General features: G+C 40.4%; 1 protein-coding gene across 2 annotated transcripts in view; it reads right to left on the reverse strand.

Annotated features, from left to right (window-relative positions):
- Positions 1 to 24,812, reverse strand: part of MCTP2 (multiple C2 and transmembrane domain containing 2) — a 192,831-nt gene that overhangs the window by 106,362 nt on the left and 61,657 nt on the right. Inside the window, exons 9-11 of one of the 2 annotated variants that reach the window (XM_065906033.1) lie at positions 23,455 to 23,585; positions 13,884 to 14,070; positions 11,056 to 11,149 (exon numbers count right to left, since the gene is read on the reverse strand). In XM_065906033.1, coding sequence (XP_065762105.1) covers positions 11,056 to 11,149; positions 13,884 to 14,070; positions 23,455 to 23,585 — 412 coding nt within the window. The remainder of the gene's footprint in view (positions 1 to 11,055; positions 11,150 to 13,883; positions 14,071 to 23,454; positions 23,586 to 24,812) is intronic. The other variant, XM_065906034.1, reaches the window with a different exon arrangement.

Here is a 24,812-nt window from a genome sequence, read left to right on the forward strand (position 1 = left end):
AGTCATATAGAGGAGGACAAATACCATATGATCACTTATATGTGGAATCTGAAAAAATGATACATTTCATAATTTTCCCATTTATCATTGTGGCCTTTTCTACCTAGAGAAGTTCCTTTGGTATCTGTTGTAAAGTTGCTTAAAAAAAAGAAAAAAAAGATACAAATGAACTTACTTGCCAAACAGAAATAGACTCATGGACACAGAAAGCAAATTTATGGTTACTAAAGGGGATGGAAGTGGGGAGATAAATTAGGAATTTGGGATTAACAGATACATAGTTTGTAGGTACATATGGTGCGTGCTCAGTCACATCAGACTCCCTGTGACCCCATGGACTGTAGCCCGCCAGGCTCCTCTTTCCATGGGATTTTCCCAGCAAGAATACTAGACAGGACTGCCATTTCCTCCTCCAGGAGATATTCCTGACCAAGGGATTGAACCTGTGCCTCCTGTATTGCATGTGGATTGTCTGCCACCGAGTCATCTGGGAAGCCTATTCATACTAATGAATCAGATAACCAACAAGGACCTGCTGTAAGGCATAGGAACTATACTTAATACTTTGCCATAATCTCTAATGGAAAAGAATCTGAAAAGGAATATGTGTGTGTGTGTGTGTGTGTGTGTGCGTGCTTGTGTTTAACTGAATCATTTTGCCGTGCACATGAAAAACAACACGGTAAATTAACTATTCTCCAATTTTCTTAGAAAGTCAGGTCTTACTCTGGGGCTGTCTCTCACAGGGTACAGGGTGGGCGTTTGGTGGGAGGTACTCGATGGTGGGAAGGTCACGGCATCTCCTGAATAACTGTGAACTTGAAAGGACACACATGCTCTTGGCTTAACACTCTGGTAGACTATGCTGAGCTCCTCAACCCAAACTGAAACAGCTACTTCACTGTTCATCGGACTGTTGGGAGGTGTCAGGGCTCTCCTCCGGAGACACTGACATGACATTCTGTCAGCGCTGACTTGGGGAAGACCGTCTGACACTTGTACTGAAAGCCCTGGGGTTCCCCCCCAGCAGGGCATCAGGGGCCCGGCCTGCACCGGTGGGCTGAGCCCTGCCCACCCCACACTCGAGCACACACTCTGCTGTCCCAGGTAATGAGGAACAGACTTCCTTCCAGAAACTGGGAGCTTCAGTTGTGTGTCTCCGAGGACCCCACTGCACTGACTCTCTGAAGATAATCCCGTCAAAGCTCATTAAAATGCTGCATTTATTAATATTCCAGGAGAAACAGGTAGAGACGAGGAGGAAGAAGCAAAGACATTAAAACATCTATAGAGTAATACATGCACACTTTAGGAATGATTTCTTGCCCTTCAAAGATTCCAGATAGACCTTCCCTAGTGGCCCAGTGGTTAAGACTCTGCCTTCCAATGGACAGGGTGTGGGTTCAATCCCCAGTCAGGGAACTAAGATCCCATGTACCAGGATATGGCCAAAAAAATTAAAAATACACAGGTGAGTAGATAAAATTTAAAAAGAAGATTCCACACAGATGGGGGCTTTCAGTAAAATTTAAACAGTATTTTTATCTGATCATCATAAAATGATCTCCCATCACAAATGAACTATCCAAATGTTTCCCAAGAGAACCAAGCAAACAGTACCAGGTTAAAGGACACAGGTACACTTGAGTCCACCCTCTTCTTCTTTGGTCCCCCTGTTTTTACAGGTCAAACATCCAGATGACCTCTCCTGCATCTATATGCCCTGTCACCTTGACACGGCTACACCCCTGGTGATTCAGACTCATGGTAGTGTTTCAGCGTCTTGCTTTCAATAGCCTTTGCTATTTTCAAAAGGCAAATTAAAATCCATTTGTATTCCTCCAACAGCAAGTGGAGGTTTTGCGTTTAAATAATTTTACCTTTATATCAGTTACAGAAGTTGACTGACAAGCAATGAAAGTATTTGAGAGGTCATATCATTCATCCGACAAATATTTATTAAACTCCCATTCTGCTCTTGGCAATGAACCAGGCCCTGATGTACACGGACCACCAAGTCATTACCTTCAAGGAGCTCTCAGAATAATCAACCTTTTCAGCAAATGTCACCTTTTCAGTGAAAACTTCCCTCACACCCTCTGCCAGCGGACTGAGCCATTCTCCTCTGTGATCTGATTGCATGTTGTCCTTATCTCCCTTCTATTGCACATTTGTATATCTCTGTTCTATATTCAGCCTGAATTTCATTTAAAGGACCCAGTGCAGGCACAACCAAGGTATGCGTGTCCCCCCTCCCCTGTGAGGAGTGTCCTGGCCCAGTGGGAGGGGGCAGCTGGGGACTTCGGCGCCCCGGGATGGGTGTTGGCTGGAGGGAGCCAGGCTCTCCCAACTCTGGGTAAGAAGCCATGCTTCATGCAGTTCTCCTTTAATCCTCACGCCCATTCTATGAGGTAAAGAGTGTTTGTGTCATTTTTGCAGATGAGGAAACTAAAGTTCACAGACATTTAATTTATCTGGCTGAAGTCCAGAAAGATTTCACAGGGGAGGTGAATTCTAAGCAAGGCTTAGGAGGTGGCTGACTTGGCCAGCAGAAATAGGTAGGTCCTTGCTGAGGAGACAGGGAGAGATCGAAGCATTATATTCCTTAAGCAGATAGAGACAGATACAGAGAAAGATAGATACAGTGATAGACAGACAGATATACACAGATAGAGGGATACATACATACATACATAGGGATAGATACAGAACCCACCTGCCAATGCAGGAGATGTTAAGAGACCTGGGTTCGATCCCTGGGCCAGGAAGATCCCCTGGAGGAGGGCATGGCAACTCACTCCAGTATTCTTGGCTGAAGAATCCCATGGACAGAGGTCCATGGGGTTGCAAAGAGTCAGACATGACTGAAGCGACTTAGCGTACATACACAAATACAGACAGGGATACACACACACACACAGCTAAATAGTGGTGATCAGGAAATGTAAGATACTGGTGGATAAAGGAAGAGATTGGCTGAAAGCCTGGAAGGCCATGAACAATGCACTTTTTTAAAAATTTTATTTCTTTTTATTTATCCGGCAGCCAGGAACCACCACAGACTGTCAGTCAATACAAGGGGCAGGGCTAGAAGAAAGAATTTCTAGAAGAAGCTAATTTCTGAAGCTAACTGTGGTACATCACAGCCCAGGCTGGGAGTGTGGATAAGGGCAACAGCCAACCCAGAAATCATTTCCAAAAATCTCTCCCTTCAGTTCCATTATTGTCTCTAATCATTTGTTGATAACCCTTACTATCATGTATTTGAGCCAATTCCAGCGCTCATCCTGAAAACCTATGTTCTCTCACAACGTACCCACACCATCCATCCTGATCTGACCCCGATCCTACACCCTTTATCAAGGTTGGAACATCTGTGCTCCATCCCTGAGCAGCACAGAGGTACGGGGCTCAGCCCTGCCTCTTATTCTGCGTGTGGAATGGCTTCTCCCTGCAATGCTCTCCCAAGCGCCACTTCTCTCCAAAAAAAATCAAAGACCAGCTAATCTCCAAGACCTAGATCAAGATGTAGCATCTTTAAGGGACTTTCTTTGTCACCTTAAACTCCAGGGAGCTCCCCTCTCAACCTCCTATGATCATTTAGTTTAGGTGTTATAATGCCACATGCTATGACGTGCCTGCTCCTTCCTTCAACAAGTAACTTATGGTTTCCTAAAACGTGGAAAATACTGTGCTGGGCTCTGAGAGGGATCTTAACAGAAGAGAAAATCCTGATCTCTCTTCATTCTGGACCTAACTTTCATGTATGTCCTACTTTCCCGAGTGGGTTGCAAGCATCTCTGATCCAGCTGATGGCCTCGGTGGAGTCCTGCAGACGAGGGCCTGATCACTTCACAGTGGTAGACCTCCAGCTGGAAGTGGGGACAGACAGGTCTCGCTTGGGACTATGAAGTCCACAAAGAGAGGACAATTTTGCTGAGATGTTGCTTAACTACGTTTCTGATGCTGTAACTGTCCAGCACAAACAGAGCAAGAACTGGTGACATGAGAATTGTTCCTTCTTCTAACTCTGTTCCCTGTGAGGGGCTTTCCTAGTGGCTCAGACTGTAGAGAATCTGCTGAAATGCGGGAGACTGGGCTTTGATCCACGGGTCGGGAAGATCCACTGGAGGAGGTAGTGGCAACCCACTCCAGTATTCTCACTCAAGCTCCCTAAGACAGCATCATCCGAATTTGCCTAACATCTCCCCATGATTCACTCTTGCACCTCCAAAATGCTTGCTCTACACAGCCACCAGAATAAACTAGTATTCTAGTATTGAAGTTCGTATGAGATCGTATCACTCCCCTACTTAGAAAGATCTCTAATTTCTTCCCCTGGACCCCAAGTTCCTATACAATCCAGTCCCACCTAATACATTAGCCTTGCCGCCCCTCAGGGTCACCGTCCTCTGTTCTCCAGTCTCACTTGCTTCTTGCATGTCTTAGAAAAGCCCTGCAGGCTTGGAATGTGCTATTCCCTCACTTGAAAATGCTTTTCCTTCATCTTTACTGTGTTAACTGCTCCTCATCCCTGATGTCTCAGCTACAACCTGCAGGAACACCAGACAGGTGTCCTTTTAATGAACCCAGACAGCCTATTCTTGACCTCGACAGTAGAAGGGTCATTAGATACCACTGCGGGTTAGTAGTCACTCCCTGTGAAGGCGGTGGTTAATTTCTCCACACCCTCCCCACCGTGTCAGCAGGGCCCAGCACAGGCTCACACACAGAGGCGGTACATTGGCTGAATAAATAAAGATCTTACTAGGAACACAACCAGTAGAACAAGCTCTTAATTCATAGAGCACCACAAATGAACTGAACTCATTCACTTTCAAGGTGCCAGTAAGTTACACATGGCTATATCTCCGATAGACTTGCATCTATCGGAGCTAGATACATCGACTAGAGTTCATGTTCCTTGGCAGACTGTTAAAGCAGATGGTCTGCCAAGGAAGATTTGTATCATTTTTGATGTTTTTTAAAAGTTGGTCTTAATTTGGGCTCAGCTAGTCATGAGGTTCTCATGAATTAAGAGCATTAAATGACTATTGCTGAGCTTCCTAGAAATAGAAATTACAGTTCGTCCCTTGAAAATGGAGCATCTTTAAGAGGGGAGTTATTGTTATGAACACAACTTTAAACAGCAGACAATGAAAACAAACTAGAAAACAGACTTGTGATTTAAAAGTCCCAGTGAACAATAACTGTAAGACTATTTCTCTTCTGAAACAAACAGTCTTATGTTTCAAAAAAATAAACCCCCAAAACAACAAAAAACATACTGTTATAATTTATAAAAACTACTCAAAAGTCAGTATTATAGCATACGGCTGGAATATTTCTATGCTACAATATGGCATCTAACTGCAGTATTTTGGTCAACAGTTTCTCAAAACAGCACTTTTATGTACAACAAAAATTGATGAGCCCACAAAAATATTTTGTATCAATAAAACTATTATCCATATTACCAAGTGTGAATAGAAGCACTAAACTGGTTTCAGCATGAGAATTTTCCACTATGAAGCATATTTTTTCTTTATTCTTATCAGTCAATAAAACAAACAAAGAAAAAAATCATAGAATGGTAACTATAGATTTCCAAAAGTGCTGAAAAGCTATTGTGATTAGCAATGATTAACCAGTGATTAGCAATGTTGTTATTTCCAACATTATTTATAACTCAGCAAAATTATGAACAAAATTTCAAGAAGAGAATAACCTGTGAAATTCCCCATGTCAACTACACTCTAGAAAAATAAATTTAACAAAAATGGGAATAGCATTTAATGAGCATGTAATAATGTGCTTGGTAAGTGCATTTAGGTTGTATCTTGTGTGTTAAGTCACTTCAGTTGAGTCCAACTCTTTTGCTATGGACCGTAACCTGCCAGGCTCCTCTATCCATGGGATTCTCCAGGCAAGAATACTGACATGGGTTGCCAGTTCCTCCTCGACGGGGTCTTCCCAACATAGGGATCAAACCTGCATCTCTTATGTCTCCTGCATTGGCAGGCGGGTTCTTTACCACCACCACCACCAACTTAACTGTTAAAACACCCATGAGAAGCTAAAGGCTTAAGTGTACCCATGGCTAGAACATGGTAGAACCAAGATTTGCACACCTGTTTTTATACATCTTCTATACCATAGTATGTTGCTGTTGTTCATTCACTAAGTCATGTCTGACTCTTTACAACCCCATAGACTGCAGCACGCCAGGCTTCCCGGTCCTGCACTGTCTCCTGGAGTTTGCTCAAACTCACGTCCATTGAGTCGGTGATGCCATCCAACCAAGTCATCCTTTGTTGTCTCCTTCTCCTCCCACTCTCAATCTTTTCCACAATATACAGGAATTAAAGTGAAAGGCAGATACCATAAAAATAAAGGACAAATCAAACAGGGACTGATCTTCATCTTCAATGAATGAATCGTTTAACTGAACACTGATTTATCCAAAGCATGAGTTGCAGTCTCTTGGGAAAGGATTATGTATTTAAAGAATGAATGAAGAATTTTACCAGCTATGGTGAAGTCTTAACTACTGGATCACCAGAAAAGTCCCTGAAATACAATTCTGGCCAGAAAATATTTCAGTCCCCTATTTTTCTATTTACCTATTAACTACTTGATTATGTTTTTATAGTCTATGAAAGAAACTCTGCATTGTTTTTTGCTTGGTTTTTATTAATTTCTTCTCAAAACAGCTGAGTTTTGAGTGAAGTATGTTGGTCTTATTAAGCATTACAAACAGCTATACTCACCTTGAGTTTCAAAGTATAATTTATCATCTGTTTTGTGAATCAAGGCTATGGCCTTGTTTACTACAGAAGTACTGACATCAGACTAGATAACCTATTACTTAAAAATTTTAGGTTACATTGGGGCAAGGTGTTTGTGAGACAAATGCTTTAATAAAAATATCTGACAGGCTCTTGTATTAGAATAACTGCACATGGTTGTCCATATCTCATATTGGCTACAGAGAACATTAAAATATCTTTCACCAATTTTAGAGGGATGGGCTACAAGGGAAGTTAGATTACTTCTGATTCTTTAAAATAAAAGATCTTCTCACTTATATACAAATGTCAGACACACATATAAAATGCCAAGTTATATATAAATTTAAATTAATACTGAGTAGGTTCAATCACACAATAAAACAGTATATTTATCAAAGATTTGAGTTAGTTTGAAAAAATTATAAATTTTTTTTATACTTTAGAACACTGAAGTCTTTATCTTTTGTAAATATCTTAACACTGGTAACTTGTAGATTTAGGTTATTAATATCTTGTAAGATTTGGGAGGTTGCACTAATTTTTATCTTTATATAAAAATTAAATTAATAATAGCAAAGAAATCCACCTCAGTGAATGTACATATATGTATATATATGATATATAAATAATTTATCATGTATATATATATGGGGCTTCCTGGGTGGCTCAGCGGTAAAGAATCTGCCTGCAGTGCAGAAAATGCAGGTTTGATCCATGAATCAAGAAAGTCCCCTAAAGGAGGGGATGGCCACCCACTCCAGTATTCTTACTTGGAGAATTTCATGGGCAGAGGAGCCTGGCAGGCTACAGTCCACAGGGTTGCAAAGAGTCAGACACAACTGAAGCGATTTAGTGCACACACACTTATGCTTATATATATGGTATACATATTATTTATATATATATATATATATATATATATATGATACATTATATATAAGAGCTTCCCTAGTGGCTCAGATGGTAAAGAATCTGCAATGTAGGCATTGTAATGCAGGAGACCTGGGTTTGATCCCTGGGTTGGGAAGATCCCGTGGAGGAGGAAATGCAACTCACTCCAGTATTGTTGCCTGGTAAATCTCACAGACAGAGAAGACTGGTGGGCTACAGTCTATGGGGTTGCAAAAGTCAGACAGGACTGAGCAACTAACATTGTATCTCTCTCTCTCTCTCTCTCTCTCTCTCTATATATATATATATATATATATATATATATATATATATACACACACACACATTACCCCAATGTTCTGAAACACCAGGAAAGTAATGAGAATTCAATTTCTCCAAAGTTTCTTTTTATGGCCACATTATCAAAACATCAGTAACCACTAGTGAGGAACATCCTCCTAACTTTGATCAGAGCAGCATGAGTGATCAGTATTTTCTTTTTCTAATTGCTACCTGCAAAGATAAAGCTTTAAAATTGGCAAACCCACTGATTGCAGAGCTGGCAAATGCATTCATTTCTCCTCTAGGACAACAGGTCCCTGCATTCTGCAAACGGTAACCTTCATCTCCATAGGGACCACTGCCAAGATCTGCCCCCATGGACTTCTGTTTTATCAGAGTCCCTGAATTTTAGGTAAAACAAACTTGAAGCAACAGTTATCATGGTTATTTGGTATTGTTTCTAAGGAACAATTACAACAACAAAAAACACAAACTATCATTTAAAAAAAAGTAAAAAGGTTGGAAAGTTCCATTTTGAAACGACCATTGTTCTTTGAGAAGATCCCCAGCTATGCAGAGTAAATGCAGTTTTTTAATTAATTAATTTATGTTAATTGAATGATAATTACTTTACCATATTGTGATGTTTTTTGCCATACATTGGCATGCAATAACTAATTATTTTAAAATGTAGTTCTTTTTTATTTGCAGGCGTGAATACTCTGTTCCCTGAGCAACTAAAATGAAATACTCATTTATAAACAAGGCTGACTGGAAAATGCTGGGTACAGATTGTTACTGATTTCTTAAATGTTCCTAGTACTGGCAATATGCGTACTTCTTCTGATCCATGATCAAGTGAAGCTGGCTTTTTTTTTTTTTTACTCCATATCAAGTGAATTGATAATAACAACAACAGTAATAAAAAGGGTAAGTTGCCACTGTATGATATAATGGCTAACATCTTGGAGGTATTAATTATATCCTATTGCTACCTCACAGCAACCACAATTCACTCTTCTTTCACTGAGAAAAGTTGGTTTAGAACTCTTTGGATTAGGTCCAGTCTGCTCCACGTTGGTTTGGAGCAGACTGAGTGAGTCTGTTCACCTATGAAGTGAGCCAACCTATGAAGAACTTAAGACTGTGAGTGATTCTAACAATAAAGATCCATATGGTCTAAAGGCATGTTTAGCTAATGACAAGGATCTCTGTTTCAAATCAGAGAGTGATCATTTTTTCATAGGTAATATAGAGACAGTAAAACACCAGGGCATTTAGTCAAATAACATAGCATTACTAACTACTTCTTTTTGTTACTGCAATCTTCTAATACTCACCTTCATCCACTCCAAAACTATCTACTGCATATCTTGAATATAAAGAAAATGACCAAATGGTAGCATTTTCTACCAATATTATTCTTCTGAAGAGAGGGTTTTGCCTTATAGACTGATCTTTACAAAAACTTTCATCTTCCAGGTTTCTCTCCTATTCACTTAAACAGTGAAAATACTCTTTGGAGAATTCACACTGGCCTGAAACAACCTCCATAAATCCTAGTTTTGAGGATAATTTATGGAAGTCACCTGATAGGAAGCATAAAATAAGGTAAGTATTAAAAGAGTATTTCCACATACGGATGTAGCTATACACAAGTCTTTTAATGCACTGCAATTAGTTCCTGGTGATCACAAAATATAAAACTACAAAAAGATTTTCTGAAAATACTGCTTAAAGCCATATATGAGTTCTTGGGCCTTGAGATGATGTTTACTAAGCCATCGACAATCACAGATTCAAAAAGTGCTGTATCGAAACACTGAAATGGAAGTAAAACACAATTTGCTCTGGAAAACTGGTAAGTAATTTTACATGTGTTTTAGTGATGAAAACTAAAATAACTTCTGATGAAGGCACATGAAACATCTGAAATAAGTGTTTTCATAAACTAAGTTTCAAAAGAAAGGAAAATTTCTAAATCAATCTAAGCCTATATAAGCATTTGTAAGTAAACTGATGAATATCAGAAGCCTTCATTGGAGTATTTCATCCACAGACTGAGAACTTTTACATTCATATTGGCCAAAAAAGCATTTTTTAAATATTCTCACTGGGCATTTCCTTAACACTGTGATCATCTTGTAGAATGATTTCCATTGGCTCATTTTTTGAAGGAGAGTGAGGAGAGCTCTTTCCTAAACATATATTCTATAATTTTTGTAATATAAAGTGCTTCTAATTAACAATCTCTTTTCCAGAGTTTGAGCTACCCCAGCCTCAGAAGTTGAGGTTACACAAATACAGAGAGCAGACCACATTCTAAGATTATAACAACAACAAAAATGCATTACTGCATTAATAGATAGCTCCACGTTGTAGAGCATTCTTCATATTCATCAGTTTACTTGGTAAGTAAACTGTCATGTAGGTGTTTAAACTGTTAGTATAAGGGTTTAATTCAGCAAGGAGAGGAGCGCCATTGTCTACTCAGACACGGGAATGTCTGGATTATTCTTAGTCAAGCATAATTCATCACAGAGCAGGTCTGCTGTAGCCTCTGTCTATAAGCTCCAATTCATGAAGCACCAAGACAAATTTCATATAACACAGTATCAATGGCAAAGTGATTCCATGGCCTAGACTTTGGTTACTGTTACAGAAACGAGCCAGCCAGCCAGTCAGACTGAGGACCCATGCACTACACCATACTCTCTGCCAGGAACAGAACACTACGTACACAGTGCGCAAGAGAAAAGGACAGAAGTCTGTCTCCTGAAGTCCTCCTGAAAAACGTCATCAGACATTTAACCAATTAAGAAGTCATGTCACAGATCATTTACAAATATCTTTGAAAGCCAAAGGGACTAGCACATTATCTAATCACAGCAAAATTATTTGCAAAGGATAATGTGAAAAATGTAAAGTGAGAGAACCTGCTTGCACTTTTTTCTTCTGTGACTCTGTTTGAAAGAGCATGATTTCTCTGTACATGCTTCTACTGTGTAAAACATTTTGCTTTGCCATTGGATCATTTCAAGGCAGGAAATAAATAAAAATGAAGAAAAAAAGATGAAAAAGATTTTTATACCTGAGAAATCTGCTGCTAAGAGATCTACTGCCTTTAAAACCTTCACTTGTAAAATGCCGACGTCCTTCATATCTTTCAGGGAGTTCTGTAAGCACTGTGGGAGGAAAGAGCAGCCAATGAACACCGTTTTCTGATACATTGTTTAATGCCAGCAAATACTACCGGAAGTACCTTCTAGATTTATCATCACCTTTCTCATGCAAAGCTAGGAGAAGTTTCAAAGCTCCTTGCATCAGTCAACAGGGAACTTCAGCATTTGCAACAATCAGATTCAAACTGACTGAGAATTAATTAACTTCAGTTTCAAAATAAGCAAATTACAAAACACATGCAATCTACTTTTAACATCGCCCCCTGGTGATAGCAGGGACATCCCACCAGGAAAACGGGTGTAAAATGACATTGATTCTCTGTTCCTTCTTCTTTCTCTATAATGAAACTTTTAAATCACCCCAGAAGGCAACATTATTCTAACTTAGTTAGAATAAACTTTATGGGTATCAGAGAACTAAACTTGGACCCTTCCTGGATACATATTACCACCAGAAAGAGAGTAGGGATGGAAATAGAATGAGTTTTCTAGTCCATGTTAGAGCCTATTCATTAGAGACTGCACATCCAGTATTGCTCTGTAATCATATTTACTTTAATTTTTAGTTGGCATGTGCCAAACCTCTAATATACCTACTGAAAATTCTTAAGCATTTACAGAAATATTTAATTGTCTATCACACCACATCGCTTAGAAATTGTGCAAGAAAGAGATAAGTGGATAAATGCTCTTTGCCTGCCTCCAAAATACATCTGCTGCAAAAGATGTACTTTCAAACCTTTGGATACAATATTTCCATCATCACTAGATAACTAAAAACCTGTGATAAATTGATCCCAGAGATTTATGGAAGGGCAGTAAGGCCCTTATTATTTAGGCATTTCAGGTCAGAATCACAAAAGCTTAGTAACAGTTAAGGTTTGCCTAACGTAATGTGCACCATTCCTAAGAACTTTTAGAAGTTGCTTAAAAAGAAACAAACAACTAGTATTTAAGATGGACGCATTTGAAATAAAATATTTTCATAATTTTGAGGTGAAATGCCTTTGAAGATTATCTACTCTCAAAACCTAAAAAACAAATCCAGGGATCTGGAACTTGTATCTTGCAATGCAGTATTCTTTCCCTCTTAAACACTGGCCAGCTCTCTAGCTCAAAAAACAAAACAAAACACTTGATCTTTTTATTTTGACTCTACCTTTTCAAACCTCTTTTAAATTAGTACTCCCCAAATCTTGAGGCATTATGCAAAGCAGTCATTTTGATCTTACCTAATGTCACCTTATAAATACATGAAACTCCTCATGAATTTGGATAATTTTGTGATTTGTCCATGGGAAATTTGGGGGACTTTTGCTTTATTTTCATTTGCCAAAGTAAAGTCATCAAAGAGAATATTAAAAGTGGATTTTGTAAAAACTTCTTTAAAGTATGTCAACCTTGCATGCAGAATCTTGTATTGTCAATAAGATGCGTGGCTAGACTTTGTACTCCTGAAGATAAAGGACTATTCAATTAATCAATACACCTTGCACAGTGAAGGAGTCTGGAGACACTTAAGTTTATGCTGAGAATAATACTCCCATTAAATGGGGATTCATCTTTGCTTCATTTCCATGCCACTTTCTTAAAATGCACCTTTCATGTGTGTGGCAGTAAAATAAACGTATTGATTTACAAAGAAGATGGAATAAAACCAGAATGCAAATAAAGACACCGAGAAAGCAAGAACACAAGAAATAATGACGAGGACAAACCCATTTGATTTAAAAATGCTGAGTGGACTTTTAAGAACATTGCAACTAGTTAGGCAAAAATTCATAAACAGTTCTTATCCAGGGGAGTGTGGAATAAGTCTCCCATGCCTCTCTAGGGCTTTGTTTTGCTTTATAAGACACAAGTACTTTCTCACTTGATCTTAAGAGGGTCTAGAAATGTATGCACAACCTTGCAAACATTAATATTTGGTTTATAAAAGGCAATTTTTGTGAATTTATACTAAAGTTCTTAAAAATAATATAAATTATTATTTTTTTTTTTACAAAACAAAAACAGACTCACAGATTTCGAAAACAAATTTATGGTTACCAAACAGGAAACTTAGGGGGAGGGGTAAATTAGGACTTTGGGGTTAACATACACACACTACTATACATAAAATAGATAGTCAACAAGGACCTACTGTGTAACACAGGGGACTTTACTCAATATTCTGTAAAAACCTATATGGGAGAAGAATCTGAAAAAAAAATGGATGTATGTACAAGTATAATTGAATAATTTTGCTGTAAACCTAAAACTAACACAACAGTGCATTAGTTTGACCAAAAAGTTCATTCAAATTTTTCCTAACATCCTACAGAAAAACCTAAAAGAATGCTTCCTGGCCAACTCAATAAATCAACTATATTCCAATATAAAATAAAATTAAAAGACAAACAAAATAAAATAAAAATACCTATTCATATATACAAACATGCTAAACAACCTTTTGCCCCCTTGAGGATTTCAATTTTCTCCAAAGAGATCCTGAATGGTTAAAATATCCAAACACTTTCTCTGGCTTTTAAATAGGAAGGCGAATTCTAAAATCTACTTTCACCTTTTCACTAACGCATTAACCTCCAGGTCTGCTGTCTTCTTTTACGAGACATACCATTGAACTTTGGACAAAGATCTCTTTGGATGCAGTTTTTCAATTCTCAGACTGTGTTCCAGCTTAAATGTGGAGGTGGGCGTGGGGTGGGGATGGGGCGTAGCAAGGCAGATCACTCACAAAGCGCTGGGCGATCTGCTTTCTCTCGCTGGGGTCTGCCAAGGGGCACACACACAGATCTGAGACCGAGACCCCTGAACAGGGCGTGAGGGTGACCAGCATCAGAAGGGTCCCCAGGCAGCTTTCCAATGGCAGCTCCAAGCAGTTGGCTTGCTTGAGTGGGAGGGCTGAGATATCCACTTTACACCTGGAAAAGTTAGCAGAAGCAGACAGAAAAGCGATTAATGTGTGGTGGCTGCGGACCCTCCAAAGCACATGATTTTCATTTCATCCCCCCCATGAAACCTCCCGCTGTCTGGGCACTGGCTGGCTGAGCAGTGAAGGTTGCAGGGGCTCCCCTGGCTGCTAACACTCCCTCGCGGCCCACCACACCCTCAGCAAAGGAGAGAAAGATGTCAAGAAACTCAAAGAAAAGGCAGCATGGAGAAAGCGGCAAACAAACCAAGAAGCATCAGATCTTTGCCAGATAAAGTCTGCAGAAAGCTGATGAGACCAAGAACTAGGAAGGAAAAAGTTTCAGAGTTTCAGCACTATGATGCGGGCCTTACAAGGCTTCTTGGGGATTGTGTCATTTTTTTACCAGCCAAGAGAGTAAGAGACGTTGGTTCAAAGAGAGGCAAAAAGACAGAAGCCTGTGCAAGCGGGAGAGAGTTAATGGAGAAACCATTTTCTTCCAGATTAATGCCAACTGGCGAGTTTTTATTTAAAGAAATGTGTTAAGGTGTTTTCCTAACAGGCACCGTTCCGTGGGGTTTCCCCAGGTGGGTTTCTGTTAGACAAATCGAGCATGAAGTGCTGTTGATTGATCCCATTTCAGCGACACAGCCAGAAAAGGCTGCACCCATCTGCTATAAATCGCATGTTTTCCGCCTCTTAACAGTCAATGTTCTGGTGATGTTGAAAACCTCAAACACATTTAAATACAGAAGCAAACACTGAAAAGGGGGGCTGAGGTGCTAAGCCATTTATTTGCTTTAACACGGAAAATCCTGGGATTGCTTGGACCACACTTGCTTTGTTCACGTCCAGGTGGGTGAGGTAGCAGGGCTGCGTGGAGGGAGGGAGGGCACTGTGCGGGTTTCTCTCTCATTTGCCATCTCTAGTTACTGAGTCGGATGACCATTCAAGACTTTATTTAAAACATGGACGCACCGCCTCATAATGTCGGACAAGAATAGATTCTTACCCCACATCATTCATGCACTTTTAAAGTTTGCAGACAATAGCAAATAGGCAAACCTACCTCATATATAAAGCAATGACAGTTTTGAGCCACATGGATACGGAAAAAGTTCCAGTTAAATAAATTTGAAAGAAAGCTTGCAATCCCTTCCCAATTAAAGAGAAAAACTACCAATATTAAAAGTCTATGCCTATTTTTAGTACAGAATAAAAAATATTTTTACAGGAAGGGATACGTACCTATAAAATTAAATTTATGTGGGTATTTATTTCCAAATTACCAAAAGTGATTCCAGTTATAAGAAGAGGTGGCAATTAGAGCTGTTACGTGAAATAAATTCATCATGTGTTTCTACTGGAGACATATTTAAAAAATTTATGCATACATATTTAAATAACCTTCTATGGTTTGAATCAAAAATTTTTCTGTAGTGGTAAGTAATTTTACTACTGTGAACAGAGAGGTTAGTAAATTTTGTAAGCAAGTATGTGAGTGGGGAGTTAATTTTGCTGGGGAAGAAATGTCAAGTGCTTTAACTGTGCCATTTCTACAAAACTAAGGACCTGCAAATTCTAAATAAGTAGAGCAGTAGTACATCTGTTTAAGAAAATTTGCTAAGCATTGTTTTACACCGTTATATACAGTTTCATTTAATAAAACTCTTTCTATGGAAGGATGAGTGATTCAAATTTGTTTAAGACTTTTCTCTAGTGGTAACCTTAAATAGGAGAATGTTTATTTATTTATACTCCTATTTAAAGGAACAGCTTCCCTAAACACAGCACTTTACTAATTTAAACAAGTGTGAATCACATCAAACTAAATATTTGGTTTTGTCTCAGAAATTACACATTTTCACAAACTTTTCAATCATTTCTGCCCACTATGAAACTTTTGCACCTAATCTCATATTTAAAGTTTATTTTGATAACAAAGAAAGAATTCCTATACAAAAAAAGTCTTGCCTATTTTAGTTATAAGAGCCACATAAACACCAGATGAGGTAATTTCAGGACAAACCTAATGGATTCTACATTCTCAGTTAATTAATGAGTGAATTCAATCAAATGCTTACTTTTCTTTTCTTATGACCTGAAAGAGCAAATTAAATTGATACAACGGCATCGGGTGAGTCAAAATTAATCCTTGATCCTTTTGCACACGGATTATGACTCCCGCCTCTTAGGGTCCCTGCCCCATCATATGAATTAATCGATTCTTAAAACACTGCCGTCTTTAGTCTTGAGAATTAATATAAAACAACCTTCTCCCTAGTGTTAACCACCAACTCTAAGGGTGACTTTCTATGAACTTTCTAGAACTGAACTGCTCTCTCCCCATCTCTTCTATCCAGCTGGTTATCCATTCTTCTATCCATTCACTTCCACATTCTGGAAGAAAGGAGGGAAGAAGAGAGTAAGAAGAAATGACTCTCATACAAAAGCCTTTCCTTCAGGCCTTCCATTTTTCTGTGTCAACCTCTGTCTCCATGGCTTCAGCTCATCTTCACATTGGAAGGAGAACCAGAATGCTCGGGAGGTTAGTCAGAGGCAGAAGAAATGATTACATTAACCCCAAGCTCAGAACTGGTTACTATATGACTGGCAAAAGCAGTGGAAGAAAAAAATAAGGACTTTTCTTCCATATTTCAAAACACTTTTACCATAATACTCATTGAAACTTCTGAAGAGAGGTGAGTATCATGTGAACAAAATGATCTTCTTCAGATGCAAGAAAATAAAATCTTTAAGATATAATCATTCTGAAATATATTCACCAAAGACAAGTTTAATACAAAAATCTAAAAGGGAGACTCTGGGCTGCTTCATTCATTTTCTACAGGGTACCACATTCTACCCCGAGAAAAAACTAAATAATCTGGCCAGCGCTTCAATCTTTCTCACCGCTCCTGAAGCACTAGCCACTCTGCTGTTCTTCCCCAAGGCTTTCTGTTACCTGCTTAGTAACCAGTTACAGGTGGAGTGCAGAGCTGGCCCCTGAGGATGCCTAGAAGTACAGAGCCAGCCCAGATTCCTCAGCAACGCAAAACACCCCCTCCTCCTTCCCTCACGCCTGCTCATTCTTATAAACACAACTCACTCACTCATCAATTCTAGAGTTTTGCAGGTATTGTCATATATGCTCTTTTCTCTTTTGTATCCCCCAAATTTCTTCCCAAACTCTACCCAAATGGCAAGCCTGTATGAGGCTTGATGAAAACTAAGCTAACTAGTCTAGATGCAAATTTTCTTTGAAAAATAAACTCAGTTTTTGGATACATGGTTTAAAAGGCTCTCATAATGAATGCTCCAATTATCATTAAAAACCACGCCAACATTAATAAATGATGGGGCACGAAGATCACTTTTTCTATGAAGGGCCAGAGAGTAAACAGTTTTCGTTTGGGGCTACATGGTCTCTGCTACAACTACTCAACTCTCCCCTGTAGCATGGAGGCAGTAATAGACAATGGACACAAATGAACAGTGCTCTTTTCCAATAAAACTTTACTCAAAAACAAGCGGCCTTCTGGACTTGACCCACGGGTCCTAGTTTGCTGACCCCTGATCTAAACAAATGCTAATCATTCAACTGTGATGAATTACAACAAGGGAAGTATTTAAAATTTTTCCCAGGTTAGTAGATGACAGTACAGACACACTGATAAAGGTATCAGAGATAACTGCCCTATGAACAATTTAAAAGGAAAAATACCTATTAACTCACCATAGCCCAAGAGACTCTGGCCAACATATCCAAAGATGTGTTTGTTAACAAAAATCGATAAAGCAATAAAACTTATGAAACTGTACTGAAAGAGACAAAGTGGAAAAGAGTGTGCAGAGCATCCATGCAAAACACACGAGTAATGAGCATTAGCCAATCAGGTATGCTCTCAGGGCGTCTCATGTGCAGCTCCACCGGGAAGGGGACTGACCACGTGTGGACCATAATTCAACAGGTGCTACACACCGGCCCTTAGGGGACCAGGAAATCATCATTCTGAAGCCGGGTCATAGATCAGTCAGTCTATCAGAGGTCCACTGTGGGAACAAGCAGTGAATAGGAAGGAGCAGGGCACCGGTGTGTCGGGGTCTAGCCAGGTCCAGCCATGGTTCACGGGCAGGAGATGGAATCCGATGGCTTTGTGACCTCACTCCAGCTTTCCGCTCTAGTCTGATTGCCTGACATCACCCACTCTTCGCATTCCTTTCAAGTTTCCCAGAACGTCTTCTCCCTCCCCTCTAAGTCTCTGTCCATGTGGTCCCAACTTCCTGAAACGTTCTTTCTCCAATCTAGTCAGGCTAACCACCACCCATGTTACAGGTCTCAGCTGAGACGCTCTTCTTCCAGAAAGCTGCCCACAACCTAGTGCCTGAGGACAGGATCCACACGTGAACCCCCAGCTTTTGCTAGGATGTCTGATACACAACATGCTCAAGGTTTGTTGAGTAAAATGAACAAACAAACAAAATGAATCCTAGTGGCAAAATAAAAGTCAAACACTCCAAATTATAAAGTCAGTGTTTCTTTTTTGTTAACCAACTGAACATTTTGTAGAGTCTATTTCCTCCTCTATATAAAAAAGAAAGGGAAAGAAATATATGTACTGGATGCCTCCCAGATTCAGATGTCTGCATTTCCATTCACCAGGAGAAAACAATGAGTAAATTACTCTTCTTTTTTTTTCCCTCAGCAAGCTTTACTTTTTTCTCTGCATATATTGAAGCCAGCCTCTCCAGCCCACCGGCAGTTAACGCGCTGATTTAGCATTGTTTCTGACCTGCTGTTTCTGTCTTTCTCCATTAATCCCACCACATCTTAATGTTTTAATTCAACACATAATTTTTACCATATCAGTCAGCCAAACCTGCTAAGTTCCACTTGCCATGATAGCTTTTAACCTCTTATTCATTACCATAATTCTATGTTTTATATTATAGACTGGTCAGCTTTTAACTTAAATGCAAGGGGGCAGAAAAGAGTCCTAGAGTTTTAAAAGCTGTAAATCTCAGAGGCTAAGAACGGGGGTGAACAGGAAGCAAATGGTGACTGTGTCAAGCTTGCTGTAAAAGCAGATCAGCGACATGGGGTGTGATCTGCCCAAAGAAATACCCTGAGTCTCCTGCACGTTGGGGTCACAAGTAAATGGGCAGTACGTCAGAGCCACTTTCCAAGGCACCACGTGGGACTCGGGATTGGCTCTGCAGCAGCCCAGTTAAAAGGAGCTTGTGCAATCTCATTCTTAACTTTTCCAAACTAAGTCTGCATGCGACTGTGCATGCATGCTCAGTCGTGTCTGACTCTTTGCAACCCCGTGGACTGTAGCCCACCAGGCTCCTCTGTCCACATAATTTTCCAGGCAAGAATACAGGAGTGGGTTGCCATTTCCTCCTCCAGGGGATTTTCCCAGTTCAGGGATAGAACTTGCATCTTCTGTGTCTCCTACATTCACAGGCAGATTCCTTACCACTGCCACCTTGGAAGCTAGAATATTCTGTAACAAATTAATCACCAGAATCACAGGGAAATGTAAAATATACTTTAAGAAAATGGTATGATTATGTTGAAATGGTGCAGGTTGACAGGAAGATTAACCTATATTTCTACTCTTGCGATTTTGTTTAAAAGTTGGGGCATGTTATATTTAGCTTTATTTCTTACTCCTCCTAAAAATCCACTGTTTCTGGACCATTGATGGACTCAAAAGACTGTCTTTTTTTGGGGGGGCCCATGAATAAACACCTGAGTTAGCAGGCACCCTGGACTGGGAGATGGGGTGTTGGTTTGCCCAAGCACCTTCATCTCACCAGCCCTGACCTCCTCAGGAGTTACCTGTGGCTCAGCGGAAGCCCACAGGTGGACCATGAGGACACAAGGAATTTCAGAAAGCTCCCCAGGACTCAGGAGAGCCTGGAGGAGGCTGGCTGCCATGGTGGCTGGGGAGGCGGGACAAGCCTAAACTATCACTAAGCTAGCAACCCACCAACGCCAACACAAACGCCAGTTATGACCATAGCTGACCACTGTCCCAGTCGACCACCGTCCACAGCTACAAAACCAATGTCGGTCAGGCTAACTGACACTGTTCAGTTCTCCAGTCAATAAATGTCCTTCCCGTCACATCCTGGAAGATAGTCACTGCTCACTTCTACCAAAAAACACACACGAAAAATCTCTATTCTGTTTTGAACAAACACAATTGAGCTGAATTTTAACCAGTCATATCTCAAATACTTAAATAGCACAATTTAGTTGTGGGGATCTGCAGTTACTCTCCAGAAAAAAAAAATCTCAAAATTAATAGGAGTAATAATAGCAACCAACAATAACATGGTTGCCGGTTGCCATGATGACCTGCAAGTTGGCTGAAGACCCTGTTACACAGATGGAAAAACCACAAGAAAGGCCACTGCCCAAGGCCTCTCGCTTTCAAGTGTTGTGGTTACCAGATAGCCCAGGAAACACAACTCAAAGTGTTCCTTCCCTCCTCTCACAATGCCTGCCAGGGGAAGCTTCAGTGGGGGAAGACTTTCTCAGAGAGGCTGCGCAGAACTTTAAATTGCTAGCATCATGGTGTTATCCAAAGACAAATTATGAGACAGGTCTGAGAACATTCAACATTGCCAAAGACCCTCCTGACACAAAAAGACAGATTTCTCTCCCAAGAGTTGGGAGAGAAAATAACTGATCCTTAAGAATTACAACAAAGAACAGGAAAACAAAGAGTGAACACTTTTATGTAAGAAGGAACAGTATGTAACAAGGTCTGTGATATCCATATGCCAACACTATCTCTCCTTTCACTATGACAAGCAGTGATGTATTTTAGGGGATGTCTCACCCTACCTCAAAGTTCACTCTGGGTAACGCTGTGTAGCCAACCCAAGAGACACTTTTGTTATCGTCTGTACCTCAGGAGAGGAAAAAGGAAAAGGATACCCAAAAAAATTCCATTAAAGCCCATGAAGAGGAAGGGCAGAATGGCCACTTGGGGCAGGTATATGTCTAAGTTACAAACAGGAAACAGCGCAAATAATAAATGAAGACCCAGATGACAAAACATGGCATAAGAGGGACATCTCCAATTATTTTCTGTGTCTGTAAAGAAACTTAAAACTCATTTGAAAAAGCGTTTCCTACTATGTGAAGGAAACACGACGGCACAATGACACACGAAATGAAAGGCCATTACTCTCTGCACCTACTGAAATAACACACGGGCCATCCATCACCGGGGGCTCACATGCCATCATTCAGATAACGCTTTGGGACACAGAGTTCTCTGCATCTGGGCACTGATGTGACTTATCCATGCTCCGCTGGCTAGCACAGACTGTCTGATCCTTCTGCCATGGGTGTTGGCAGGGCACGGGGGTGTCACAGCGGTGCCCAGCGTGGGAGGTGCTGAGAACACTCGGGTGTCTAAGTTATCCTGTGGGAACGGAGGAGCGGGGAGACTAGGAAAGCATCTGACAGAGAAAAATCTAGGCATTCTGGACCACAGGAAGACCTCTCTCCCGCGCAGGAGAGTGACAGGACCTAGTTTGGTGCCCAAAGGCCCTGCAGATCTCCAGGGAAGCACAGCTACTACCTACCAGAGCAGCAGAGAACTGGGGATGAGCAGGCCACGCACAGCAGTGGAACCGGGGCCACGACACGCACACGGCAGGAAGAGCGCCCCGGTCTCAGTGGGGGCAGCCCAGCCCTCCTAGCCAGTGTTTACATGGGTGGATGTGTGTGTGTGTGTGTGTTCCACATGATAACTGGGCAACAGTGTCGCCATCAGGGGGGTGAGAGCCCGGATTATTAAGCACCCTGGGACAAACCAGACCGTTCTGTCGACAGGGTGCCTCTGCAGACAAGTATGGAGGAACATGCCATGGTCTCCAAACTTCCTCCTGTGTGTCTCAGGATAAGTTACTGAGACGGGATGGGATGAAAGTGCAAGTCACTCAGTCGTGTCTGACTCTTTGTAACCCCATGGACTATACAGTCCATGGAATTCTCCAGGCTAGAATACTGGAGAGGGTAGCCTTTCCCTTCTCCAGGGAACCTTCCCAACCCAGGGATCGAGCCCAGGTCTCCCACATTGCAGGTAGATTCTTTACCAGCTGAGTCACAAGAGAAGCCCAAGAATCCTGGAATGGGATAACAGCAGCAAAGAGAACTGATGTTTCATGTAACCACCTCTGCTAAGCATTTTAAAGAGAAAAAAAGCACTGCATCCAGTTTGGGGTTCGCTGAGGCACAGCCTATTTTGGCCCCTAAATTCCTTGCTGATACAAAAACAGAACATCTCTGGATCTCTGGGCTTCCTCATCTGAAAAATGAAGGGGTTCTACTGGATGAAGGGCTCTCAATTTTTTATTTCCAGCAGGAAAACTCTTGCCTGGAACGAGCCCCGCTGAAGCGCAAGTGGAGATGCTCTGCTTTCAGAAGAGTCTGATTATCCTGAAGGCTGACCCCATGGCACCTCCCTGAACCCAGGGCTCCAGGGAACTTAGTTTGAAAAAGACCACAAACAGACGTTGAGAGCCCTTTAAATGCTGTCTCCTAACTTTAGGATGGGTGGACACATTGGATGCCTAATGGGCTGAACAAAACGTAGTGGTCCGGGAGAAAAAACTTGGTCTTTGAAAACAGATAATCCCGACTCTCGCACTCACTACTCTGCCAAGATTCTGCAAACCTCAGCACTCCAGTCCCTCATCTATAAAATAAGGATAATACTGTGAACTTGCAGGCTTCCCAGGAAGATCAGAGATGCATGCTTCCACCAGCATCTCCTTCATGCTGAGGCATGAGGCAGCCACAATGTGGGCAGAATCACATTTAACTATAGTCTTCCTATAATCCTATAGGGAAACCATAAATACTTACAATATTTCTCATTATATACAAGCAAGCACCTCAATTAAGTCTGGAAGATCCAAAGTACACAAATAAAACTGACCTGGCCTCAATAGATTTTATTATGATTTGCCACGAAGTTCACAGAGGACAGTGGAAAGTTTCCATCCATTTGGAACACCTGCCTTCATAGTGTTACTGAATTATATGGTATTTTCACTAAATAGCAAAACCAAACTCATAGAGTACATTGGAAACTTATACCAGCATTTCCCAAAGAGTCTGAGATGGGACATTATCTTTCTTTAGAGAATTCCTGACATGTAATGATTTTCTTCTGTTGTAATCAATACCAAATGGCATATATCAATTAATAAATGAAAAAGTCCTCCCTGGGTTAAGGTCCAGCTAACTTATAGTTCCTTGGGGTGGGAATATGAGGTTTTACTCTAAGATCAACCAGATAAAGACAATGCTATAGACCAGCCTCATGCAGACGCGTCTCCCACTGTTTAGAAAGCAGAAGAGACTCACGTGCCCAAACGCTCCTCGTGCTTTTTGCTGTCCTTTCCCCACACTTCAATGTCCAAAATGCCCATCCTGTCAGAGAAGTAGTGAAAGTCAAACTGTTCCCGCCACTGCGGATTTGCACTCTTACACAGTGTCTAGAAAACATGCAGTTATAATATTTATTTTCTTAAAATGGCATTCATCACTATAGCAGCTACACATTCATTTCATTTCTAAACAGCAGGAAGGCGATCATAATGATGGTTATGATCACTCTTATACAGTTAAAATTTTCCTTTTTGGAAATGAAAGGCATGTCAAGGTTTTAAGAACTGGCAAAACATCATACTCTTTTAGCTGACCCCCTGATTCACTCATTTATCCACCAAATTAGAAAGAGCACTGTTATCCCCAAAGAAACAATAAATGCTACAGATATACAAAATATGTATTTTTGATACATGGATAATATTTATTATACACATATAATAATGACTATTGAGCTATGCTCTCTATATAATATTATATCTCAATAGACATTTTATAGCTGTTCTCTCTTACAAAAGATACTTCTAATTGGTTAATCAAATGGAAATAACATTTTTATTGGCACATCCATTTCAGTGCTGGCTTAAGAACTATATAAATTAACAATCTGGGATCTTAATTAACATCTGTCAGATGCATTACAGGAGAAACCCATAACTTGTATGTGACTGCCTATTTCTAAATTCAAATTTCCTGAATCCAGTCACTGGAGTCAGAGGAAGCCTAGGAAATTCCACTGCAGCCAAACCTAAAAATGAACATGCGTGGTTGGAAAACTCCACAAGTGTTTCCATGTTCTCCAAGAGGGATTTCAAACTGCTTATGTGTTTGATTCATTGGCAAGACTTTCTTTTCTGTTTCATTTACACAGAGATTCAATTTGTGAATAAAAAGTGAGCAAAAATGTGGGCCACTAAATACCAGGAACTCAGGGCCAATGATTAAATCTTGGGGCCAAGTTTCTTCGCATGGGAAAAAATGAACTGCTTAGACTTCTACTGCAGCCAACATCACATAACATCAGCTACGCTGTTTTTCATCATCGTTGGGTTTAAATATATCAGATCACAGAATTTAGAAACTATGCAGGAAAAAAAGCCCATTTGATCACAAATTAAGTGCAATATTCCCCAAGGGGGAATGCAGCAGATACTGGACTCTTTCTACACTTCACCTTAGTCTAAAAGGGTAAGTGCGCTTAGTGATGAATAATTTTTCTATAAATCCTTACCCTGATGCTGGATGGTTAAAGGAATCTTAATGGAGAGCTCTGCTTAATCTGGATACACTCATTGTGAGGTACAGTCTAAAACTGCCTGCATAAAATTATCATC

This window comes from Muntiacus reevesi, chromosome 15, assembly GCF_963930625.1.
Source record: "Muntiacus reevesi chromosome 15, mMunRee1.1, whole genome shotgun sequence".
Classification (NCBI taxonomy): Eukaryota; Metazoa; Chordata; class Mammalia; order Artiodactyla; family Cervidae; genus Muntiacus; species Muntiacus reevesi.